Source organism: Scleropages formosus, chromosome 21 (genome assembly GCF_900964775.1).
Source record: "Scleropages formosus chromosome 21, fSclFor1.1, whole genome shotgun sequence".
NCBI lineage: Eukaryota > Metazoa > Chordata > Actinopteri > Osteoglossiformes > Osteoglossidae > Scleropages > Scleropages formosus.
Genome location: NC_041826.1, coordinates 8,809,354 through 8,830,212, shown reverse-complemented (window position 1 = coordinate 8,830,212; position 20,859 = coordinate 8,809,354). Strand labels below are relative to the sequence as shown.

At 45.8% G+C, this 20,859-nt stretch overlaps 1 protein-coding gene across 1 annotated transcript; it reads left to right on the top strand.

The window, feature by feature from the left end:
* The first annotated feature begins 1,157 nt into the window (after positions 1–1,157).
* On the top strand, positions 1,158–18,876 carry LOC108920378 (mitogen-activated protein kinase kinase kinase 20-like). Its single transcript, XM_018729107.2, has 12 exons — positions 1,158–1,272; positions 5,443–5,630; positions 6,023–6,110; positions 9,338–9,439; positions 9,601–9,666; positions 9,946–9,974; positions 10,102–10,239; positions 10,956–11,042; positions 12,671–12,745; positions 14,028–14,134; positions 15,210–15,345; positions 16,529–18,876. Exons 2-12 carry the CDS (start codon positions 5,472–5,474, stop codon positions 16,847–16,849), a joined length of 1,308 nt encoding a protein of 435 aa, XP_018584623.1. The 5' UTR covers positions 1,158–1,272; positions 5,443–5,471; the 3' UTR covers positions 16,850–18,876.
* Positions 18,877–20,859: the final 1,983 nt, after the last annotated feature.

Here is a 20,859-nt window from a genome sequence, read left to right as displayed (position 1 = left end):
ATTAATACTTGAGCACCATTTGCTGTAATAAGGGCTCAAACAAAGTCTTCGGATCTACACACACCATGTACCACGTTTTTACTCTGCAGCAGTGAGCTGGGCCTCTTTGGGCACATTTGCTCCTGGCTGTTCGGATAAACTGACCATTGTGGACAGTTTGACAGGAAGGACCTTATTTATAATCTTGAAATAATGCTATTAATAGATATCTCTCTTTGGGTGATTTTAAACTGAACATATGTTAAATCAGGAACTAATTAAAATGTTTATGAATAAGGCTAATAATTTCTTTTGCTTCCGGATCCCCGTTTTACAGGTATGTGTGGGAATACTGTGTTTTTTACCTTATTTGTCAATTCGGCCAAGTTTCCTTACAGTACAATGTAGGTTTAAGAAGTAATGACACTGTAGGAAGCAAGTGTTTGTTAGATTAGTTTCTGGAGCTGATTCGCAGTCCTAAGAAAAACTTCTTAGTAGCCTACCTATAAATCATGTATATATATTTTACCTAAGAGGTAAATATAAGATTTATATTATATATATGTGTCGATATACAGTATAATGGGGCTTATTATATATATATATATATATATATATATATATATAATAGGCAATGATTAATCAAATATATTTGATTATGTTTCATTTGAATATTTAAAAAAACTGGTTTTAAGGGTGAATCAATTATTTAAAAAACAAAGTCGTGTGAATCAACGCTTCCTCTTAAAACGCCGTTTCAAGAAAGCTTTGTTGCAGCAGCAATTTCGTGACAAGTGAAATTATTCTCTGGATTTGTTTCAGTTCCGATGCGTTTCGCCCTGGACTGAGCCTGTGAACAAGTTGCGCGCAGCCGGGTTTTCATTTTTCACACGATTCTCACATTTGTAGGTGCACCGTGACGCCGGTTTCGTGACATTGATTTGCGTTCAAAAGCCAGACGAGCAAGTGACGTGGTGTCCCGCCGCTGCCCGTGGAGTGGAGCTCTCCGCGTGGGTTTCGCAGTGGGACGCGTGGACACGCGCTCGGCCCTCTTAAGGAAGAAAGTGGGCAGCTGGACTCGAGCGGTGGGGGGGGAAAACACACACACGTACACGGGGGAGAGAGAGAGAGAGAGAGAGAGAGAGAGAGAGAGAGAGAGAGAGAGAGAGAGAGAGAGAGAGGGGGGGTTCTTCGAGGGTCGCGCGTCCCTTTTTCCCCCCTTTTCTTTTCATTAGACCTCCAGCAAAGTTCGAGCGGCCGCGTTTCGTTCGCTCAGTGTCTCCACTCCGGAAGGTAAGAGCTCACTTTACTCTCTATGTCTGCATTGACATTGTCAATAATGTAATAACAAGAGTATAAAACCACAGTTATAATAGTAACTGTTAGAGTTTCTCCGGACCGACGCTGATGGTGCGTCTGGGGCAAAATACTATACTATCTAGTCTATAGTCTGAAAAACGGGTTTGCGTGGATTTGACATTCACTGAATTCAGTCATTCAGTCCAGTTGTTGCTTATCGTGGGAATTTGTGCTGCTGGGGCTGCAGTGCGATTCGGACTTTTGTTTGTGCGATTTTGCATGATTCAAAACGAGTGGTCGTAGGACCACCTTAGTTTGCCACACACATTGTCGACTTTTTCGTTTTTTTCCTCATGCCTAGAAACTAGACTAGAGCCTCCTCCTCACCGCCGGGGTGTGTTTTCACTCTGAACTATTATCAAGTATGTATTTCACAAACAAGTTGTGCTTTGCTGTTGTACAGACTTTAAGCCGGCGGTCCACGAACGGAACCGTCACTGTAAGGGCCATTCAGCATGTCAGCAGTCAGCGTGGCTCGCGGTGGGCGCGGGCGCGCGCGCGCGCGCGTCCCATACGGGGCCTAAAGGCCCAACTGCGCCCTTCTCGCGCGCGCGCGCGCTGCCGTCTCCTGCCTCAGGTGACCTTCCCATTGATATCATACGGGCGCGGTGTGGGATTCGTTCGAACTTCGTCGTGCTGCCGCTCCTCACCGTCGATAACCGCTTTCATCGCGTTATTATTGCATTACGCACACGCACTCGGATGGATTATTTTTCATTCTGTTTTACGACTTTAAATGTTTGCGTATTTTAAGGAAATTTACTGACACTTAATTGATTCTACACTTTTTACATTTGAGTATCCATAAATAATAATAATTGTAACTATTGTTATTATTATCGATAATAATACTAATATATTCATTATAATAATTATTCTTATCATCACTTATCAACATCAGTGGCTGAAGCCACTCGCCCGAGCAGGGTCACCGTCACGGCGAGCTGAAGCCTAACCCGGCAGAAGTCCCACTAACAACAAAGATGAAACGCAGTTACTTCCACATGCTGGATCATAAGTAAGAATGAGATGCTGCAAAGCGGTGCCTGTAAGAGATGATTAGGCCTATGGGATGCTGTGGGACTGCGAGCTCCTTCGAGGAAAGGCCGTGGTAAGGTGGGGAACGGCCTTTGCGTGTTTTTGAAATCTGAATTCCGATCATTGGCAGAGACATATATCCAGTTTTAAATATGTGTGGGTTCGAGGGACCTACGCTCGTGCTGAGGGGAATCTGGTAGCATAGTGCTTATTGCTGCTGCCTTTGGATCCAAAGGTTGCCAGTTTAAGTCTCACCTACTGCTGTAGTACCCTTCAGCAAGGTACTTATTGCGAATTGTTCCGGTGGAAGTTACCAAACCGTATTAGTGGGTAAATAATATTGTATGGTGGGGGGGTGCGGTAGCGCAGTGGGTTGAACCGGGTCCTGCTCTCCGGTGGGTCTGGGGTTCGAGTCCCGCTTGGGGTGCCTTGCGACAGACTGGCGTCCCGTCCTGGGTGTGTCCCCTCCCCCTCCGGCCTTACGCCCTGTGTTGCCGGGAGGCTCCGGCTCCCCGCGACCCCGTATGGGACGAGCAGTTCAGGCAATGTAATATTGTATGTAGCTCAGCACTGTAAGTCACTTTGGAGAAAAGCAACATGAATGTAAATGTCCTGAGTCCCAGAAGTGTCCCAAAAACAGGTCAAATGTGGATGTTTTCTCGTTGTCCGTCAAGCACAGTACGCACATATGTGAATAGCCTCTTTGTGTTTTTGCATTCACGCTTACGCTTACTTACAAGAGCAGGCTTCGGGTTTCCGTGAAGTGGCTTATATCATAACCACGTAATAAGAGAAATTGTAGTGAACGTGTTATCGACACAAATACATTCAAATGGTTAATCTAGTCAGGTACCAATTGTCATACATCTGCCATGTCGCTGAAGTGCCTCCTTCACAAAGTCGTCAGTAGCGATGAGATGCAAGCGGGCTGTTGCTCCAGGCGTGCTCTTTCGGGCTCGTAATCTTCCGCGGAAGAGTCTAAAAGGGACAATGAGGTGGGCCCACGTGAACCGCTCGCTGTCTTCCCCATGCTGGAGACCCAAGTGTCTACGTGTGGCTGAAATGTTTGGAGCTGTGCTTGTGCCGAGCGGGGCGTATGGCTATAGATAGTCCAAACAGCAATTAATCAGCGGGGGCCACTGGCTGCCCTTGGAGACAATGGTGGTATTTCCGGTTGGATAGGGGAACAATTCCAGTTCACGCAGCCAGCTCTCGAAAGCCATGCGTTCTTAGAAATAAATATGTACTGAAAGCAGACGCGGGAACCGGTTGTTTCTGCTGATCTCATGGATGTTCAGTCCCCAGCAGAAGGGATAAAGTAACACTGCTCTCTGAGTCACGTTACATTTAATTCAATTATGTTTATAGATCGCCCCTCTGAACACGCTTGCCTCAGAGCACTTAACATAACAGCCATCAAGATTGTGCAAAAGAGCAGGGAGACATGAAACAAGTGTCTTAAAGTGACAAAAACTGAAATGAACACGCAAGCGATTAGCGATATACAGTTAAAAACAATTGTGGAGAGAAGCCGGAAGGAAGGAGAGGAGGTGAAGGAAAAGTGATAGAGCTGGTCACGAGAAGAAGGATCAGTTGGGCTCAAAGGCCAACCGGCTACCCAACGGCTCTGGACGGTACACAGGTAGGGAAAAGCGTGGTTTCGGAGGTGGCCTTCACTCGACAGTACTGACGTGGGTCAAAAAAGTGGTGCATATCCTGAAATCAACATATTGTAGGGTCTTTTCCCCATAACAGAAAAGTGTTTTACCGCCTTGCTGAGGATACTTTAAATATACAGAGCATTTTTTAAAATGTATATTTAAATTCAAACTTTGTGGGGGAGGAAAAAACATTAAGCAACACAGTAATAGCAAAGACCAAAACGATGCTCCGTGGGGGCAGTTGTAGGATACAGTAATATTAGAAGGGTTAGATAAATATGAAATGCAGCTGACAAGGCCTTTTATTATGCGTTATGTGATAACTTTCTTTTTTTTTTTGTTATTTTGGGGTTGTAATAAGTAACTCATAATACTTTGCTACTTTTTATGATGTTTTGGGTAAGTTATTGTTGCATGGAGAATCGAACCCAGTGGCATCGGCAGGCAACAAGAGACAGGATTTGTCACTGCTGTTAAAAACAGTGCTGTACTGTACAAAATATGTCGTTTTTGAAAAAAAATCACAGAAAGCATTAAGTTCAAAATTAATGCAGGTCTGCAATGTTTCTGGAGGGTTAAAGTATAGTATACTGACAAATAGTCACAAACAAGCAGTGACGTACCTCTGAAGGAGCGTGTAGCGCCGTGTCATAAAGCAGGGACTGTGTGTGTGTGTGTGTGTGTGTGTGTGTGTGTGTGTGTGTGTGTGTGTGTGTATCGGCCCAACTCTCTTAAGTCGTAATTTCAGTGTGTCACCTTACACCACTACAAAGTGAATGATACTTTAAAAAAAAAAATTTCTAATACATTCATAACTGTTGCTAACATGTTAAACCCAGCATCCCTGTATTTTTTCCCCTTCTGTGATGGGTTCGGATTGAACTCTGCACTTGGTGATTAAAACGATTCTTGCCGTTAAACCGCATAGCAAGAACTCACCGTGTGTAAAAGCGCATTAGGAAGGCCGCATTCACCTCATGCACCCACCGCTTACCGGAATGTTCCAGTGCTTCGGCCATGTACTGTATATTTTGTGCCAAGTGATCACATCCCTGGGAGAATGCATGCCTGGGATTCCAGAAGTATTATACAAGTTGACAGAGCACCCGTGTCCTCTCTGTAGAGCCGGTGACACACCGACACGGATCGGAGGCACACGCGCTCGTGTTAGTTTGGTCGGCTGCTCCACGCTCACTCAAGAACAGTCCAGGGCTGCCAGCGGTACTGCGAACGTGTTGGAACTTCCTGGCATATTGGAGCCCATCTGCCCGGTGTGGCTTTGAGTTGGACTTGAGGTTCATTTGAGGAGGTCTCACCGCACTGGGGGTAAAGAGGAGTGTGTTTGTGGAGGAAGAGGAAGCGGATCCACAGCGTCTGACTGCGCACTGCCACCCTTTCGCCCAAGGTCCAGGCCGGGTCAGGTGCCATTATGAGATGTCGTCTCTCAGCGCCTCCTTCGTGCAGATCGCGTTCAGTGACATCCAGTTCCACGAGAGCTGTGGTGGTGGCAGCTTCGGGAGTGTGTACCGTGCCCGCTGGATCTCGCAGGACAAGGAGGTGGCGGTGAAGAAGCTGCTGAAGATTGAGACCGAAGTAAGGGACCTTGTTCATTTACTGTCTTTTGACTTCTTCTCTGCGCATGTGCGGGTGTGTGATCTGTGCGTGGAGAGCGCGCGTCCTCATGAGAGTGTACCGGGCCGCGGTAAAGCGCTCGTTCGGATACGGTGTCTCTAACGCTGTCATTAAAGACCCTGAGACACACCACCCTAGAGAGCTCGTGCCTTCACAGAAGCTTTTTTACCAGGCTTGCCAGATTGCGTGTGTTATCATACAGTATGAATTACTTTTACCGTGGTGCTAGCAAAGTACCTTGTTCAATGTTTGAAAGGGACACTGCGCTATTAGTGCAGTTCTTCTGTATATTTTAACACTGTCCTGTCTGCGGTTTGACATACAGTTACCGTGTTCTTTATTCTTCTGGTCAGGCTGAAATCCTCAGTGTTCTGAGTCACAAGAACATCATTCAGTTCTATGGAGCCATCCTGGAAGCGCCCAACTATGGCATTGTCACGGGTAAGTCGGTGACCCTGTGTCACACTGCCATTATCTCCCCTTTCCTCTTACATCTGCAGAAAGCGCCATTCATTCCGAGATGCGAGGTTGGTGGTAAAGTGTCGACAGTCAACTGTGCCCATAGCCTCTTTGTGTTTTGTTTGGTTCTGCAGAGGGTTGTGGCGCATATGTCCTGGTGTAAATTCACGGTGAGCCGATCTCGTGCGTTCCCTGAGCGTGCAGCTCCGCTGCGTACCGTCAGCTGTCTCTCAGTAGGGACGCTGCCACAGTAGGGGTCAGTGCCCTGGAGAGCAGTGTTGCTGTGGGGTCGCTGGGCTGGCGCTCTCCGCGGGACCCGTTCTCCTGCTTCGACCTGGCCAGGGTACCTCGAGGACTGACCGAGCTCTAGCGTCCGAGTGCCCACTTGCCAGGGATCCTATGAAATCTTTCTCAGTATTTCTGGCATGGATGTCAATGTAGAAACGACTAAATGTAATACGGCGAGATGAAATACTTTGGATATTAATAATATTAATAAACCTAATTGTCACGCCCATGCCCCCGAGCCAAACGACTGCACCTGCCCCGAATCAGAGCGCAGAGGATAAAAGACGCCGCCCCGGTTCACCTGGTTGCGGAACCTCATCGAGTTAAACCCCTTCTCCTGCGAAAACCAAACGAACCCCCCCACTTACCTCCTCGTCCTTCCAGTCCCACTTCGCCCTTTGCCCTTCGTTCCCGTTTGCTACCTCCCTGGTTTCGGACCTTCTGCCTCGCCTAATCAATTTAGATTCCTGTCTCGTCGCAAGAACAACGTCTGCGCCTCGAACGACCCACGCCTGTCCCTGACCACGATCCCGGATCGCTCCTTGTCTGTGCCGCAATAAACAAACCCCCAGTTGGGTCCACGCCAACTCCTCGGTCTCCCACCCTCGTCTCCGTGACGCTAATTATCAACAGGCACCTGGTTATGTAGCGGTTAGAGCTGCTGCCTTTGGACCCAAACGTTGCAGGTTGGAATCCCACCTTGAGCTGTAGTACCCTTGAGCAAGGTACTTACTCTGAATTGCTGTGGTAAAATTACCCAGCTGTATAAATTGGTGAATAATTGTAAATTGCTTTGGCAAAAAGTATCGGTAAAATTTTACGTAAATATCACCCCAAGAATCTGGCAATTTACTTGATATTTAAGAATTTATTTGCTCTTACTGGCAGGCCTGTAATTCTCTTTTGCAGGGAGATGGGATTCGTTTAATGGACTTTGCAGCTTCTGGACATTAAATAGTATTTCACTCTGCCTCCTGAGAGCTGTAATATAATTATGAGCGGTCTGACTTCTTGTCAGGGAATTGTAAAGACTATTTGCCATGGCTAGCTTAGCACCAGGTGAAGAAGGCTTGTTTATGGTGGGCTTGACGGCGACGCACTGACATTCATCAGCATGGCTTTGAATCCCCCCGGTGTGTTACTCTTCGCCAGCATTGGAAGAAACTGCCCTTCCCCGGGATACCGTGACTTCACTGAACATGGCGCCAGCGCTGCTCTTACATGTTATCAGTCAAGGATTACGTGTCGCCATGGCGACAGACCACATGCAGGCTTTTGTCGGCAGGAAATGCCCGCACACACACACGCACACACTTAAAATGCATTCTGTGCTAATGTTAAGTACACTGCGCAGCATTTTCCAGTTGTCGTCTGCCTTTATTTTGTTTACTCTCACTTGCTTGTACTTATTGCTCATTGATGGAAATCAGCTTGCAAGAGCAAAGAAAAACATTAAATGCCTTTTCCTGGGGGAGTCATGAAGGATTCGGCAAGAACATCGCAGCATTTGTGCAAACTGATTGTTTTGAAGTCTTCATTGTTTGATCAGTTTATATGGAAAACAATACGCTTGAGCAGTTTCATTCCAGGGGAGGTGGGTAAACTTTTATAAGCCACCCATGAAACCCACTTGGAGGATGGTAGGAATTTGCCACCACTAAGACACCCAGCACATCAGGCCACTTTTACCGTCATTTGTCCCCAGTGCCCTCAGTGGAAACAAAATGGGTGTTGTGTGTGTGTGTGTGTGTGTGTGTGGGGGGGGGGGGAGATTAGCAGGAGGGACGCGAAGGAGATCTCAGTGTGCCTGATGGAGTTTTAAGAGACAGAAGAGGGAATGGTCTGGTAACCATAAGAGGAAGCTGAGAAGCAGCACTCAGGAGCTGGAGTGGCGGCGGGGGTGGTGGTGTTGAGATTTCCAGGATGTGGACAAGTTGGATATCGCTGCAAACCGCCAGTAACGCATAACAGCCCAGTTAGAAAGCTGAAAAGACATTGACCCTGAAACTGGTTTATTTAATGAAGCTTTCTGCATGTTCCCCTAGCCAGTCATTGGAAACGTAATGAATTTCTCCAGGCTCAGACGTTTTGAACCTCATTTTGTGCGTCACCCACACTTACCCCTCTGCGCAGCTCAGGTCACTGATCACACGTTGGCAGTATGTTTGTGGCACACGGGGCTGTGTCAGGTCCAGAGAGTCTCCAGGAAGGGAGCTGCGTTGGCTGGATGTTTGGCTTTTATTACTCTTTTCCCCCACTTTACCAGGATTGTACACACCAAACATAGGCCAAGGAAGTAATTAACTGAAGTAAGATGGCCTTTGTTTCGAAATTAAGAACAGTTACCAAGACCCCACAGAACTGAAACATAAGACACAACAATCCAAACAAAGTGAAACCACCCTTCGGCAAACTGATCAGGCACATGTGTCGAACCTGTCGGGTCCAGCACCATCTCTGGTGTTCAGTCACAAGCGCTCAAAGGTCCACCTCTTCTCTCTAACATTCAGACTCTCTCCTGCCCCCCAGAAGTCTTCTCACAGGCTTCCTTAAGTGCTCCTAGGTCTCTCAGTTTTGATTGATCTAATTTGCTGCATGCCTTGTTCATTTGTTGCTAAAGGACCGTTTCCAGCTGAGGAGTGGGCACGGTTGCGGTCCAGCCTGCCGCCACAGTGTTCACGAGATGGTCAAGCATCGTGTCGTCATTGTACTTGTATCTATGTATAACAAAAAAAAAAAAATTACAGTTTCTGACATGTTACTATCAAATGTAAAGGAGCCATTATTTATAGTAGAGGGAATGAAAACAGAGTTTTGCTCTGACCGGAATTGTTACGGTAGTTCACACAGGTCACAGCCGTTCACACCGTGAAACATGTCACCCTTACTCACAGGCACTTGACGCGTGTGTGTTCACACAGAGTACGCTGCTGGAGGGTCTCTGTATGATTACCTGTCCAGTGATGAGAGTGAGGAGATGGACATGACGCAGATCATGACTTGGGCTGCAGATATAGCAAAAGGTGAGTCTGGAATCTCTGCACTGATTTTGGCTGTTTTAAAGTCCTTTCCATTCCTGAACTGCGTGCTGCTCATAAAGAGCGGGAACACCTGGAGACAGTCTGTGTCCAGTGAAGTTCTCAGCAGTCTCACCCTGAGGGTGTCTGCTTTTCCTTTTCACCAGGAATGCACTACTTACATTCTGAGGCTCCGGTGCGGGTCATCCACAGGGACCTGAAGTCCAGGAATGGTAAGAAGCAACAGCAACTCCACCTTCCGCTCCATCTCCACCTTCGTAACTGACGGCACCCTGAAGTGTGGAGAGCAGGAAGTTCTGTAATGTTGCTTCTGGTGTCTCCTTGATCATACCATGGCCTCCAGCTGCAGTTGCTTACACTGATAATTAAGCCGTCTAGGTGCATCACTGCTTCCGTAGTCATGACAAGGTGTCTTTTGAATAACTACAGAGTGAACGCTTTTGGCGACATCTTAACTCACTTGTAATTCATGGATTTATCCTCTGTTGCAGTGGTTCTGACTGCAGACAAAGTGCTGAAGGTAGAGTATATTTTTACCTCCAATAATTCACGTGCGCTAAGCTGCAATGGACAGTTTGCCAGCATTTTGCTTACTCTACGAAGGTGACTTTGAAAACTGCAGTAGCCCCTTTTCTGATGTGTCCCAGATCTGCGACTTTGGCGCCTCCAGGTTCCATTCCCACACCACACACATGTCCCTGGTGGGCACTTTTCCATGGATGGCCCCTGAAGTGATCCAGAGCCTGCCGGTGTCTGAAACCTGTGACACATACTCCTACGGAGTGGTGAGCATCAACGAGTCACGCAGTGATGGAAACGTGGGGCATGTAGCTGCTCAGACAGACAGTCCCGCTCCCGCTGGTCCACCCTCCTTACTCTGTGTTCCTGGCAGCAGAACATTGAAACGTTTCGCTTAAGCATGTTGAAATGTAATTAATGCACTCCCAGCGAGACGCTGCTCGGGCGACCCTTCCAGTTACCGGATCCTGGTTACAATCTGTAGGCTGTCATTTCTGTGTGTGTCTGCCCACATTCTTCAATGATGAGATACCACACGGTGCTTTGAGTGCTAGAGCACATGGTCACTCCGACACACGACCCGGAGTTGGCTCCACCTTCCTTAGCAACGGAGTGTCAGAGGAGCCTCAGGGTCAGGGCAAGGATGACATAGACCGTTCGTTGGTCTGCATTTCACCCCAGTTCTAACTCAGCCAACATTTACTATTGTGGTTCAGGAAGTGTGCTGCTGACCAAAGAGATGCTGGTGTGGACTCAAGGTTCCCTTCTCTTATAAGCCAGTGAGAGCTTTGGTGAAAAAAGTCAAGCATTAAAAGCAGTCAAGGTGTATTCAAATGAGAAAGATTCTGCAGAGTGTCAGAGTAATTCCAATAGGGTATAGATAAGGTATAGTAGGTACAGTCCGTGTGGTTAGAGTGATGCTGTGTGGACAGCAGCCCCTGGTTTACCAAGTCACACATTCTGGTCTCCTCTGATCTGGCAGGTCCTCTGGGAGATGCTCACTCGGGAGATTCCCTTTAAGGGTCTTGAGGGCTTACAGGTGGCCTGGCTGGTGGTGGAGAAGCATGAGGTATGGATGCCGTCTGTTCTGCATATGTCCGTCTTGCCATGGAAGCAATTAAAGCTCTATAGCAGCACAGCTTTTATTTTTTTAAAAATATGTATAGAAAGAAGCCACAGTACCTCAGCCTGCTTGATTCGTAACCTTTGCTTGCTCTCTGGTAGAGGAACAATATGCAACACGATGCCCTCACAAGTTCCACAGTGAAGAGATCAAGAGTATTTTTAGAGAAGTGATGTCAAGCTTAATACTCCAGCAAAGCAAGGCCTGCTTTTATAGACCACATATACAATTTCCACAGACGTCACTAAGGTTTTTGTTTCCTCAATATGTGCTCAATCTAGCAACTCTATGCACGTTCAAGAGTTGTTAAGTGGACAGTTATCGTTAACCGCCTCTCACAGGCTTGCTGATGCATCAGTCAGGGATGTCCATAGCAGAGGATGTGGCGTGTCTATGTTAAGGAGCTGATGTGTGAATAGCTCCGAGAGTAGCGCAGAGGGTGTCAAATGGATCTGCAGCACCGTGAACTTTGTTACCATGTTTTATTGTAGTATGAAAGGCTGTCTGAGGCTTTAGGCATTAGGTTTCTCTCCCCCCCCTTTCCCAGTCACTAAAGAAAGCTCAGAAGCCTTTTGGACAGTCATGCTTGAAGCACTGTGTCACAGTCAAACATGTCCAATTAAAAAATGAAGGTGTCTTAAAGTCTGCATTCGTTTACAGTACTTGTTTTTTTAGTAGAACTGGGAATTAGGTATTAAATGTTATTAGCACTATATCACTTACCATTTTATTTTATACCAGTCAGTACTCATTTCGCAAATTTCCTGTACCATTATCGGTATTTTAGCCCAACATAGGCTTTTTTCTATATCATTCTCCTGGAAAACGGAAGAAAATTTAACAGAAATTGAGGGTATTTGTGGAAAATTTCACAAAACCATATTATTTAAGAAAGATGGCAATCTACAGTCACTTAACTAAAACCATATTCGTTTGATTTAACCACAGCATAATCCCCACTTTAAACACAAACACACAAAGGGAAGTGTCCAGTATTAGGAGCTTTGGTGCCAAAGTATTTGTGTCCCATGAGGTCTTGCATGGGTGCATTGAAAGTCAATATGCTTATTTTTTGAAGAGAAATGCTCACTAAGTAATTGAAATGATGTAAAACTAAGAATACATTAACATGTTGAGGTTGATGGGGGCGCGGTGGCGCAGTGGGTTTGGCCAGGTCCTGCTCTCTGGCGGGTCTGGGGTTCAAGCCCTGCTTGGGGTGCCTTGCAACGGACTGGTGTCCCGTCCTGGGTGTGTCTCCCCTCCCTCCAGCCTTGCACCCTGTGTTACCAGGTTGGGCTCCAGCTCACCGTGACCCCACTTGGGACGAGTGGCTTCAGCCAGTGTGTGTGTTGAGTTTGAGTATCATTGTCAGTGTCTAGTTAGTGGATTAGATACACATTGCAAATACTGTTAAAACATTGTATTGTTTTGTTGGTACCGATGGTGTACTGCATCGCTTAATCCTTAATGGTGTCCAACCCTGCTGGGAATGAAATGAATGAAATGAGTGAAAACTGGGAGTGTAATGTGACTTGGAGGGGAGAGCTGTGACACTGAACATGGCTGTGTTGCAGAGGCTGACCATTCCCAGCAGCTGCCCTGCTAGTTTTGCTGAACTCATGAGGAAGTGCTGGGCGACAGATCCCAAGGTAAGGGAATCCCCCGGTGCATCATGGGAGCGACGGAGGCTGCGGGTCTTCACGACCTGTGACTTTCACAGATTAGCTGTGAATCCCGCGACTCGCCTGCGCGTCGCATCAAACATCACGTTGGTCCAAATTACGCCGGGAAATAAAAGCTTCGGAGAAAACGTGTCCCTAAAGCGCACTTGTTGGATGTGTCCGAGGTTTCGACCCCCAACCCCCCCCTTTGCTGTCCAAGCCAACTCGGCATTTACTCGACACAGCCGCCCTCCAACTTCACAAACTTTCACGCAGTTGGAGTTTTCTACACTGGAGGTCTATGGCCAGAGTGTTGATATCAGCATATACTGAGGACTGCTGTGAGCCTAGTGGTTAGAGCTGCTGCCTTTGGGCTCAGATCCCACCTCCAGCTGTAGTACCCTTGAGTAAGATACTCTGAAATTGCTCTAGCAAAATTGCCTAGTTGCATAAATGGGTAAAAGAATGTAAGTTCCTTGGGAGAGAAACGTGAGGTAAATGCTTTGAATATGTAATTTGGCTGAAGACTGTACACAAACCATTAGAGCAGCGTGTGCTTACATGAAGAACAACACAAAAGCAGGGCCATAAATAATCCTGAACGATGTGTTCTACGGTCACAACCTATTTCAGCATCTTTGTTTAAAGGGCTACAGTGTCTTCGTTGTTCTTGCCACATGAGCCCCCTGCGCTCTACGAGCATCACAATCCAGCAAGTGGTCATTTATTCTTGCATGATCCAGATGTTTTAAGATGTTTGGTTGCTCGTCGACAAGAAGAAACCTCTTTCTAATTCCTTGTTTTCAGTGGTATGGCTGTAAACTCAGTCAGTCTCCACTTTTAATGGGAAAAACCTGGATTTCTATAAAAACAGCACATCGCCTTAGAGTGGGGACAGCTGGGAGGACGTTGAAGGGTGTATAGGCCTCATTTGCATGATTTATAAAAATCCTGCTTGTCACGTGCATTTTTTAAACGCGTTCACAAAATTATGCTTTAATTTTCAAATTATTAAAATTTCTAATTCATTCGTTTTATTATTTGTCTGACGTTGTTAAAGTAACAAAATGCGTTTTTTTTTCAGATGGTAGTATGTAGTAAACATCTGCAGGCTTTCGACTTTCAGATTACTGGCGCTCGAGTGCTCACCATTAAACCAAAGAAGCTGTGATGGAAAAACTCTTAAGGCAAACTTGAGAATTTCATTTGCCGTTGGATGAAGTGACCACTGCTGGATGTCAGCGATAACTAGCTCTTCTCTTGGTCCAAGGAAAGGCCCATGTTTAAACAGATCCTGATGACCCTGGAGACCATGTGCAACGACAGCCAGCTTCCTGGACAGTGCAATTCCTTCTTACACAACAAGGCTGAATGGAGGTACTGTAGCCCAACCGGTAAGCTAGACCTACCCAGACTGGGTTTCAGGTGTGTGAGATCGACTGATGGGCTCCGGGCAGCTGTGCGGTGATTCTGTGGCTTTAGGACACCGGCTGCTCCACACCAGCTTCCTTCAGCTGTTAAAAATCAGCCTTCCGGGGGAGGGATGTGCTGAGGGACACACAGATCGCTCCCTTGTGAAGGATGGAATGCCCAGCTTCCCACCACACAGAGGCTGACATCCAGAGGCTCTGGTTGCATCTATTTTAAGGCTTCCTGGAGGCGAGCCAGGAACAGGTCTCCGACTGTCTGTGTCCAAATGAAAGAGGGAGGGGGGGAGTGGATGAAGCTGGAAATAGAAGGGGAGCAAAAATCCAGGGGGGAAATCTGAGATCTGAAAAGGAGGGGGGGGTTCTAAGGCAGTAAGGCAATGGCAGGGGGAGGAGAAATTCTGAGAGAGTTTGTCAGAAAAGTAGCAAGCAAGGAAATCAATTATGAGGGAAGTTTTGAGTGTGAGTGGAAAGACTGTGGCCGGGTTGGGGGCAAAACTGGAGAGGTTCCCACTGCATCATGGGTTGAATTATTAATAGCTGCTGCGGTCTCTGCTGCAGCGCCTTTGACAGCATGGCTGCTCCACCTGCTGGTCAGAGTTGACAGCGCGGCATCGGCCGTATAACGTGGTGCAGCGCAGCCGCAGTGCTGCGGTCGATTTACACACACGCTTTAGCGCAGTGCAAGGAGCATTTTCTCCGCAATGCTGCACATTTTCACGCATTTTTCCAGAACAAATACGGCTCTCGTGATAAGTTGACGTTCTTGTCTGAACTGTTCATTTTGCCCATGGACACAACAGTGTATTTCACTGCATCAGTTACAGTTAAATTCTTAACTCTAGGGGACCTCCTGGACCTTGGACTCCTGCAGTTTACAGGTCCATGTCTGTAATTCCTGTACTTTCTGACTTTTTGTGACATCTAACCTGGTTGACTGGACCACAGACAGGAGGGGACCCCAATGGTGGCCACGCTGTGTCATCCTTGCCTAAGGACTGAACGAGTATCTTTTCCACCCCCAGGGGTGAAATTGAGGCCACTCTGGAGAGGCTGAAGAGGCTAGAGAGGGACCTGAGCACCAAGGAGCAAGAGCTCAAGGAGAGGGAGCAGCGTCTGGAGACGTGGGAGCGAAGGCTGATGGAGCGCTCTGCCCCCCCGGTGAGTCGCCAAGTCCAGCCCATGCCAACCTAGCCCAGCCCCTCCCAGTCCGACTAGACTCGGCTCCACCCCACCAAATGCTGTGTGTCCACACAATCACCAGGGTGCAGTGCTAAGTGTGGAGTTAACCCCCCTATAATGTTCCTGATGTTTACCTTTATTCATTTAGCAGATGCTTTTCTCCAAAGCGATGCACATCTGATAGAAAATACAATGTGTGTATTACATTAGGAGAAAGAGACATAGCTGCAGATGTGTGACTCTTCAAGCACAGTTAGTTTGTTACTTTCACCATATGCACCAAAGTTCATCACACGAGTAGCTGCATAAAACTTTACCAGAATATCGACGATTCCCGATCAGCTTCCTAGTAGTTTTTTTTTTTTTTTGGAGATATATATAAACATTTACATTACATTACAGGAGTAGCTGTGAAAAGGATTGATCCAGGCATGATCTTAAAGTTATGGTGCATGAAAATGTATACGTTACATGAATATAAGAGATCATGGGTGAAGTGAGTCTGGAAGAGGTGAGTTTTAAGACCCTTTTTAAATGTGGACAAAGATTCAGCAGTTCTGAGTAAGAGGAGGAGGTCCTGGTTGCTCTGCGCCGCAGTTGAACTGCAGATTTTCTCAGTCCTGTGGTGTTCTGTGAGTCCAGACTGGGTGAATAGAGCGGCTACTTTCAGTGCGTTGTGAATGAATTCAGCTGAGAATGGTGTGTGACATCATCGGCCACGTTTACCCAAGCGTTGATGATACTTTGACGAAGGTTGAATTTTTAAGTCGAGTAACTGCCGTCTTGATCCGTAACTGCTTGGGTTGCGGTTCCATAATGTCATAAGTAACATCATATTTTTTATTTTGGTTTTGCTGCCTGTAACTAGTGTAAGGATTCAGTGGAAAATAATTTCCTTTTCCAGTTGCTATAATGGTTTTTAGAATTCAGTTCTGTAAATTCAGCATAGTAATTCAGCTGTGAACGTGTGTAATCGAATTGAGCTCATTGAGGGGGAAAAAAAAAACAAGAAACAATGTAAATTCCAAGGCAGTTTACCATTTCTGTGTTTAATGGCACCTGAGGTCATTGTGATCGTGTGGCTTATTTGAATGTACAGTAACCCCTGTCCATCCTTACCCTCACTCCTGCTTTCTCATCCATCCCCTTGTCTCTCTCACAGCCCTTTATACCCGTTGCTGCAAAGATAAGCAAAGAGTCCTTCTTTGAGTCCAAGACTGAGGAGTCAAACAGTTCTGAGATGTCATGTCAGATCATGACCTCCAGCAACGGAGAGGTGGATGGGAGGAGCCTGCAGGCCATGATGAGAGGCTTCGGGGACATGTTCGCCATGGACCTGGCCAACCCCGTGCTGCACTCGGGCATGCAGCTGAACATGCAGGCCAAGCAGAACTCCTCCAGGTCCAGCAGCATCCGTAAGGGACGCAAAATCAACATGGCCATCGAGCTGGAGGATTTTGACTGGTCTGAGGACAGTGACTAGGCCCTGGCATGGCTTGGGGAGGTGGGGTGGGGTGGGGGGCGTCAGTTACCCAGCTTGGCCTCTGTTAAAACTGTGATCACGTAGCTGGACACCTTGGACTTCCAAGTTAAAAAATACCCTGAAATATTTATAGATAAAACCATTATGTTCATGGATATTTCAGACACAAGCCATTACTGTGCTTTTCTGACATTTTGCTTAAATTGTCAAATTTCAGATGGTTTGCTGCATGTTGCATAAGCGTTTTCCTTCTTATGCATTTATGGAGGAAATCTAATTTTAAGCGATTGATGGATATAAAAGTTCAGCAATCAGATGGGATAAGAAACTCGCGAGAGGCTCACAGACACTATGTATAGAATGCTTAGGGAGCCGTAGAGCACTTGGCCCTGACAGATGCCACCTGTGTCTGCAGTGATGAATGCAGAGTGTGTCATGCTGGGAGGAAGGAGTAAGAGGAGGAAATCACATTGAGACACTGACGCTTTTATGACAAACTGACATTTCGCTCACAGTAAGACTCGGTAATGTACCTTTTCACTCACAGTCAGGCGGTAGAGCCCCGGCCATAGAAATGGGTGTGATGGGGTCTGACCCCAGAATGGGGACGCATTTGTGAAGACGGCTGATTCAGTCACCACTTATACCAGCGGGAGGGCATATTTCCACAAAGCCGGTGAATTATCTACTTTCCATACTCTTGCAGTCAAGTTTTAAGTCCTTTTTGAGTGTCACGGTGGATTGGTGACGTACAACAGGGCATCCAATCAGGCCGATCCGTTCTGTGCATATACAATACGATTTATTCTAACATAGTGCTCCATCCTGATGAGAGTGTTTAAAGCAAAAAGCAAATTCATTGAAGCAAACAAGTGAATAAACGCTTAGGTAAACAAGAACTAACATGCCCACTAATGCGCTTTATGAAGACAATGAAGTGATGAGATGTGATGGTGAGTTTCGCTGTTTACTGGCTTGAGGTGTCAGGGAAGTTGAACGTGCAGGTTTGTTCAGTCTTACTCTGGTGACCTGTGCAGGGAACACATCCTCCTTGCTCTCAAGGAGAACATATTATTTTGGTGACATTCAAGGGCGAACATTACTAAATGGGTTATGAAGCAATAACCCTTTAAAATATTCAGTACATTCACAAACAACTTTATTTGTAAAATATCCTCAGTACGACATTTCAAACATACATTCAGCTTTATCATTTTTACCTGCTTTTGATTAGTGAAGTCTGTAATTAAACCCTGCATAATGTCAGATGGTCTTTGTTCAGGCACAGATTTAAACACAGACCAATGGGTGGCTTGATGATGTCCCCGACCGAGCTGTTTGTTTGGCTCATTAATGCACCGGTTTCCTGTCTAACGCCGTAAAAGTGCTGTACGCAGATTTTTACTGGGACACTTGGCGGGGCCCAGACAGCAGGGAAGACTGCAAGGGTCCACTATCTTGGCAACCCTGTTTTAAACCTTCAGCCCCAAGTGTCCTAACCAGCATCAGCAAATTCTGCAGTAGACACAACTGACCAGAGGGGGCGCCAGAGATCAACCAGAATTAAGATTGGAGCTGCATGGGGCAAATATTGAACTGAGCCAAACCAGCTTGGGTGTGCAGTACTGAAATGATGGGCCACGCTCAGACAGGTGTGTTACTTCCTTTTACACACTGTGTCTCTTCCTGTTGTGCGTTCATTTTTATTTTTAATATATTCTTACTTATTTACCTCCGAGGATACATTTTGTCAGCTGCTGCTGTTTCAGTCGGATGTCAGCAACCGTGCTTCTCCGTGTGGAAAGCCGACCACTTTTTTTTTTTTGTCATCGTATTTAATATTTAGGGTTGCTATGTCATATGCACTGCGTTTAAATGCTCTAGTAACTTGTTTTATGAATACTAAAGTGTTTGGCGTATTGTTTGAGATGGTCATTTTTATTTTTCACACTAAGTTTGAAAGTATTTCTGTGGGAATGCGTTTTGCTGCTTTCTCTTCAGTACGTGTGTTTTTCAATAAAACTTTGATAAATGTCATGGCACATTTCTTCACTTCCCTTGTTTCTTATGTCTGCCCCGTAGTGTTTTTCTGAGCATGAGAGCTGCCAGTGTAGCTGTGGGAGAAATTGAAGTTAAAAGTTGAAAATTGAAGTCTAGTTGAAAAAGCAGAGCAGCACGGTGGCCCAGCAGGGAGTGCTTGTCCCTCAAAGCTCCTGGGCTCTGCTGTGTGATTTGGGATTCAATCCCTGCTCAGAAGCACGGAGTCTGCATTTTTTCTTGTGTATGCGCCCGGGTTTCCTCTCGCAGTCCAAAGACAAGCTGAAAAAGGCCATGGCGTAAAACGCTTTTATACCTTACCTTGGAAACCATGCAAGGAGTCAACACGAGCCCATTCAGCAGCACTTCACCGTTAAATATAGCAATTTTCCAGACTCTGGAGTTAATAGGAACCCGAGTAATCCGGAACTTTTCATAGATTAGCCAATTTTAAATCACTTGACAATAACCAAGCCTGGGCCACCTATACATTTTCAAACTGCAGTACTGAATTCACTTGCAAAAACCAATCCCTTGCGTTCTTATATTAATTTTTCTGTACACTAGCTCCCTGAATTATGTGCACGATTGGGATCAGAAAACTTTGCATTTCGATGTCTAACTCCAGAGTCACTTTTACTGCAAAGCTGCAAGTAATAAAAGTTACGTAATGCATGGGTCAGTGCCTGTATTTACAGGTTAGGGCCTATGAAAACTTCAGAAAGAGACAGAATAAATATAACTATGGCATCATCCATCCATCCATAAATAAATCAATTCCTATTTATCACATGCAGAGTCATGGTTGTCTGGAGCCGGTCCTGGAAGCATACGGAACAAAGCAGTGGACCCTGGACTCCAGTCCATCACCATGTACATTTTATTTTATTGTAATGTCAACATAGAATTAAAAAAAGGAAACAGTTAAAAGAGCTGAAAATATAAATCTCCACAAGCTGCTAATCAGTCCCAAATACCGGCAAATTCACACCGAAAGCACGTCTGCGGTTTGTCAGGATGCAGAAACGGTTAAAAATGGCAGTGGCAGATTCACCGCTAGGGGAAGCATCACTGCTGAAAGGGGCAAACTCTGAGGCCCTCTGCGCTCTTATGTGCTATGAAAGGAATTTCAATTACTGAGCAATTTGTACTGACTTGCCCATCCTCATTCAGTACAGATCAGTTTCCCTTTGTCAACTTCATGCTTCACAATTTAATAAATGATGCAAGTCATTTGTGAAATATAATATGGCTTGACGAAGTGCAATATTATGTCACTTTAATTAAATGGTGTGTGTAATGGGACTTGTGCAGCTTTTTGTTGCTGTTTACTTCCTAACCAATCCTGTGTCACACTGCAGTAAGAGCTTTAAGCAGCTGGGCTGAAGAGGAATCAGACGAGGCTATAAAGAAGTGCATTATACTCGTTCTAAAATGCTTGAAATATAATCTTTATGAAATGGATTTTAATACTGAGTTAGCAGATGTTGCCAGCTGCAAACAGAAAATGCAAAGGGGTTATTCATTAATTTGGATTCCTTCTTATAAAGGCCCTATTGCAATATTCCTGTCACCATGCACTGTCTGTTCACAATGATAAAATCATTATTTTGGCTGGAGAACTTCTGCTTGATTACATTAATGGCCGATAAACAGACATTTTAAAACATTTTAAAATTCATGCTCGCTATTTTAAGCCTGTCATCCAGTAATTTAAACTGCACAAGAAAATGTCTTAGAGGATTATTTATTTTATCGCTAGGACGCAAGAGATTTATTTTCTTCGGTGCCTAAATGTTTCGAAGAATTTGGGCACTTTTCATTGACAGCCTAGACAAAAATACCATCGCTAAGGATATTTGCTCTTTTTGTTCTTTCTTATTGTTCTTCAAATAACTTCCATGCACTTTTACAATTTACCATACGATAGTAGTACCTACACTACCTTGCCACTGCTGTATTTTACCCTTGTG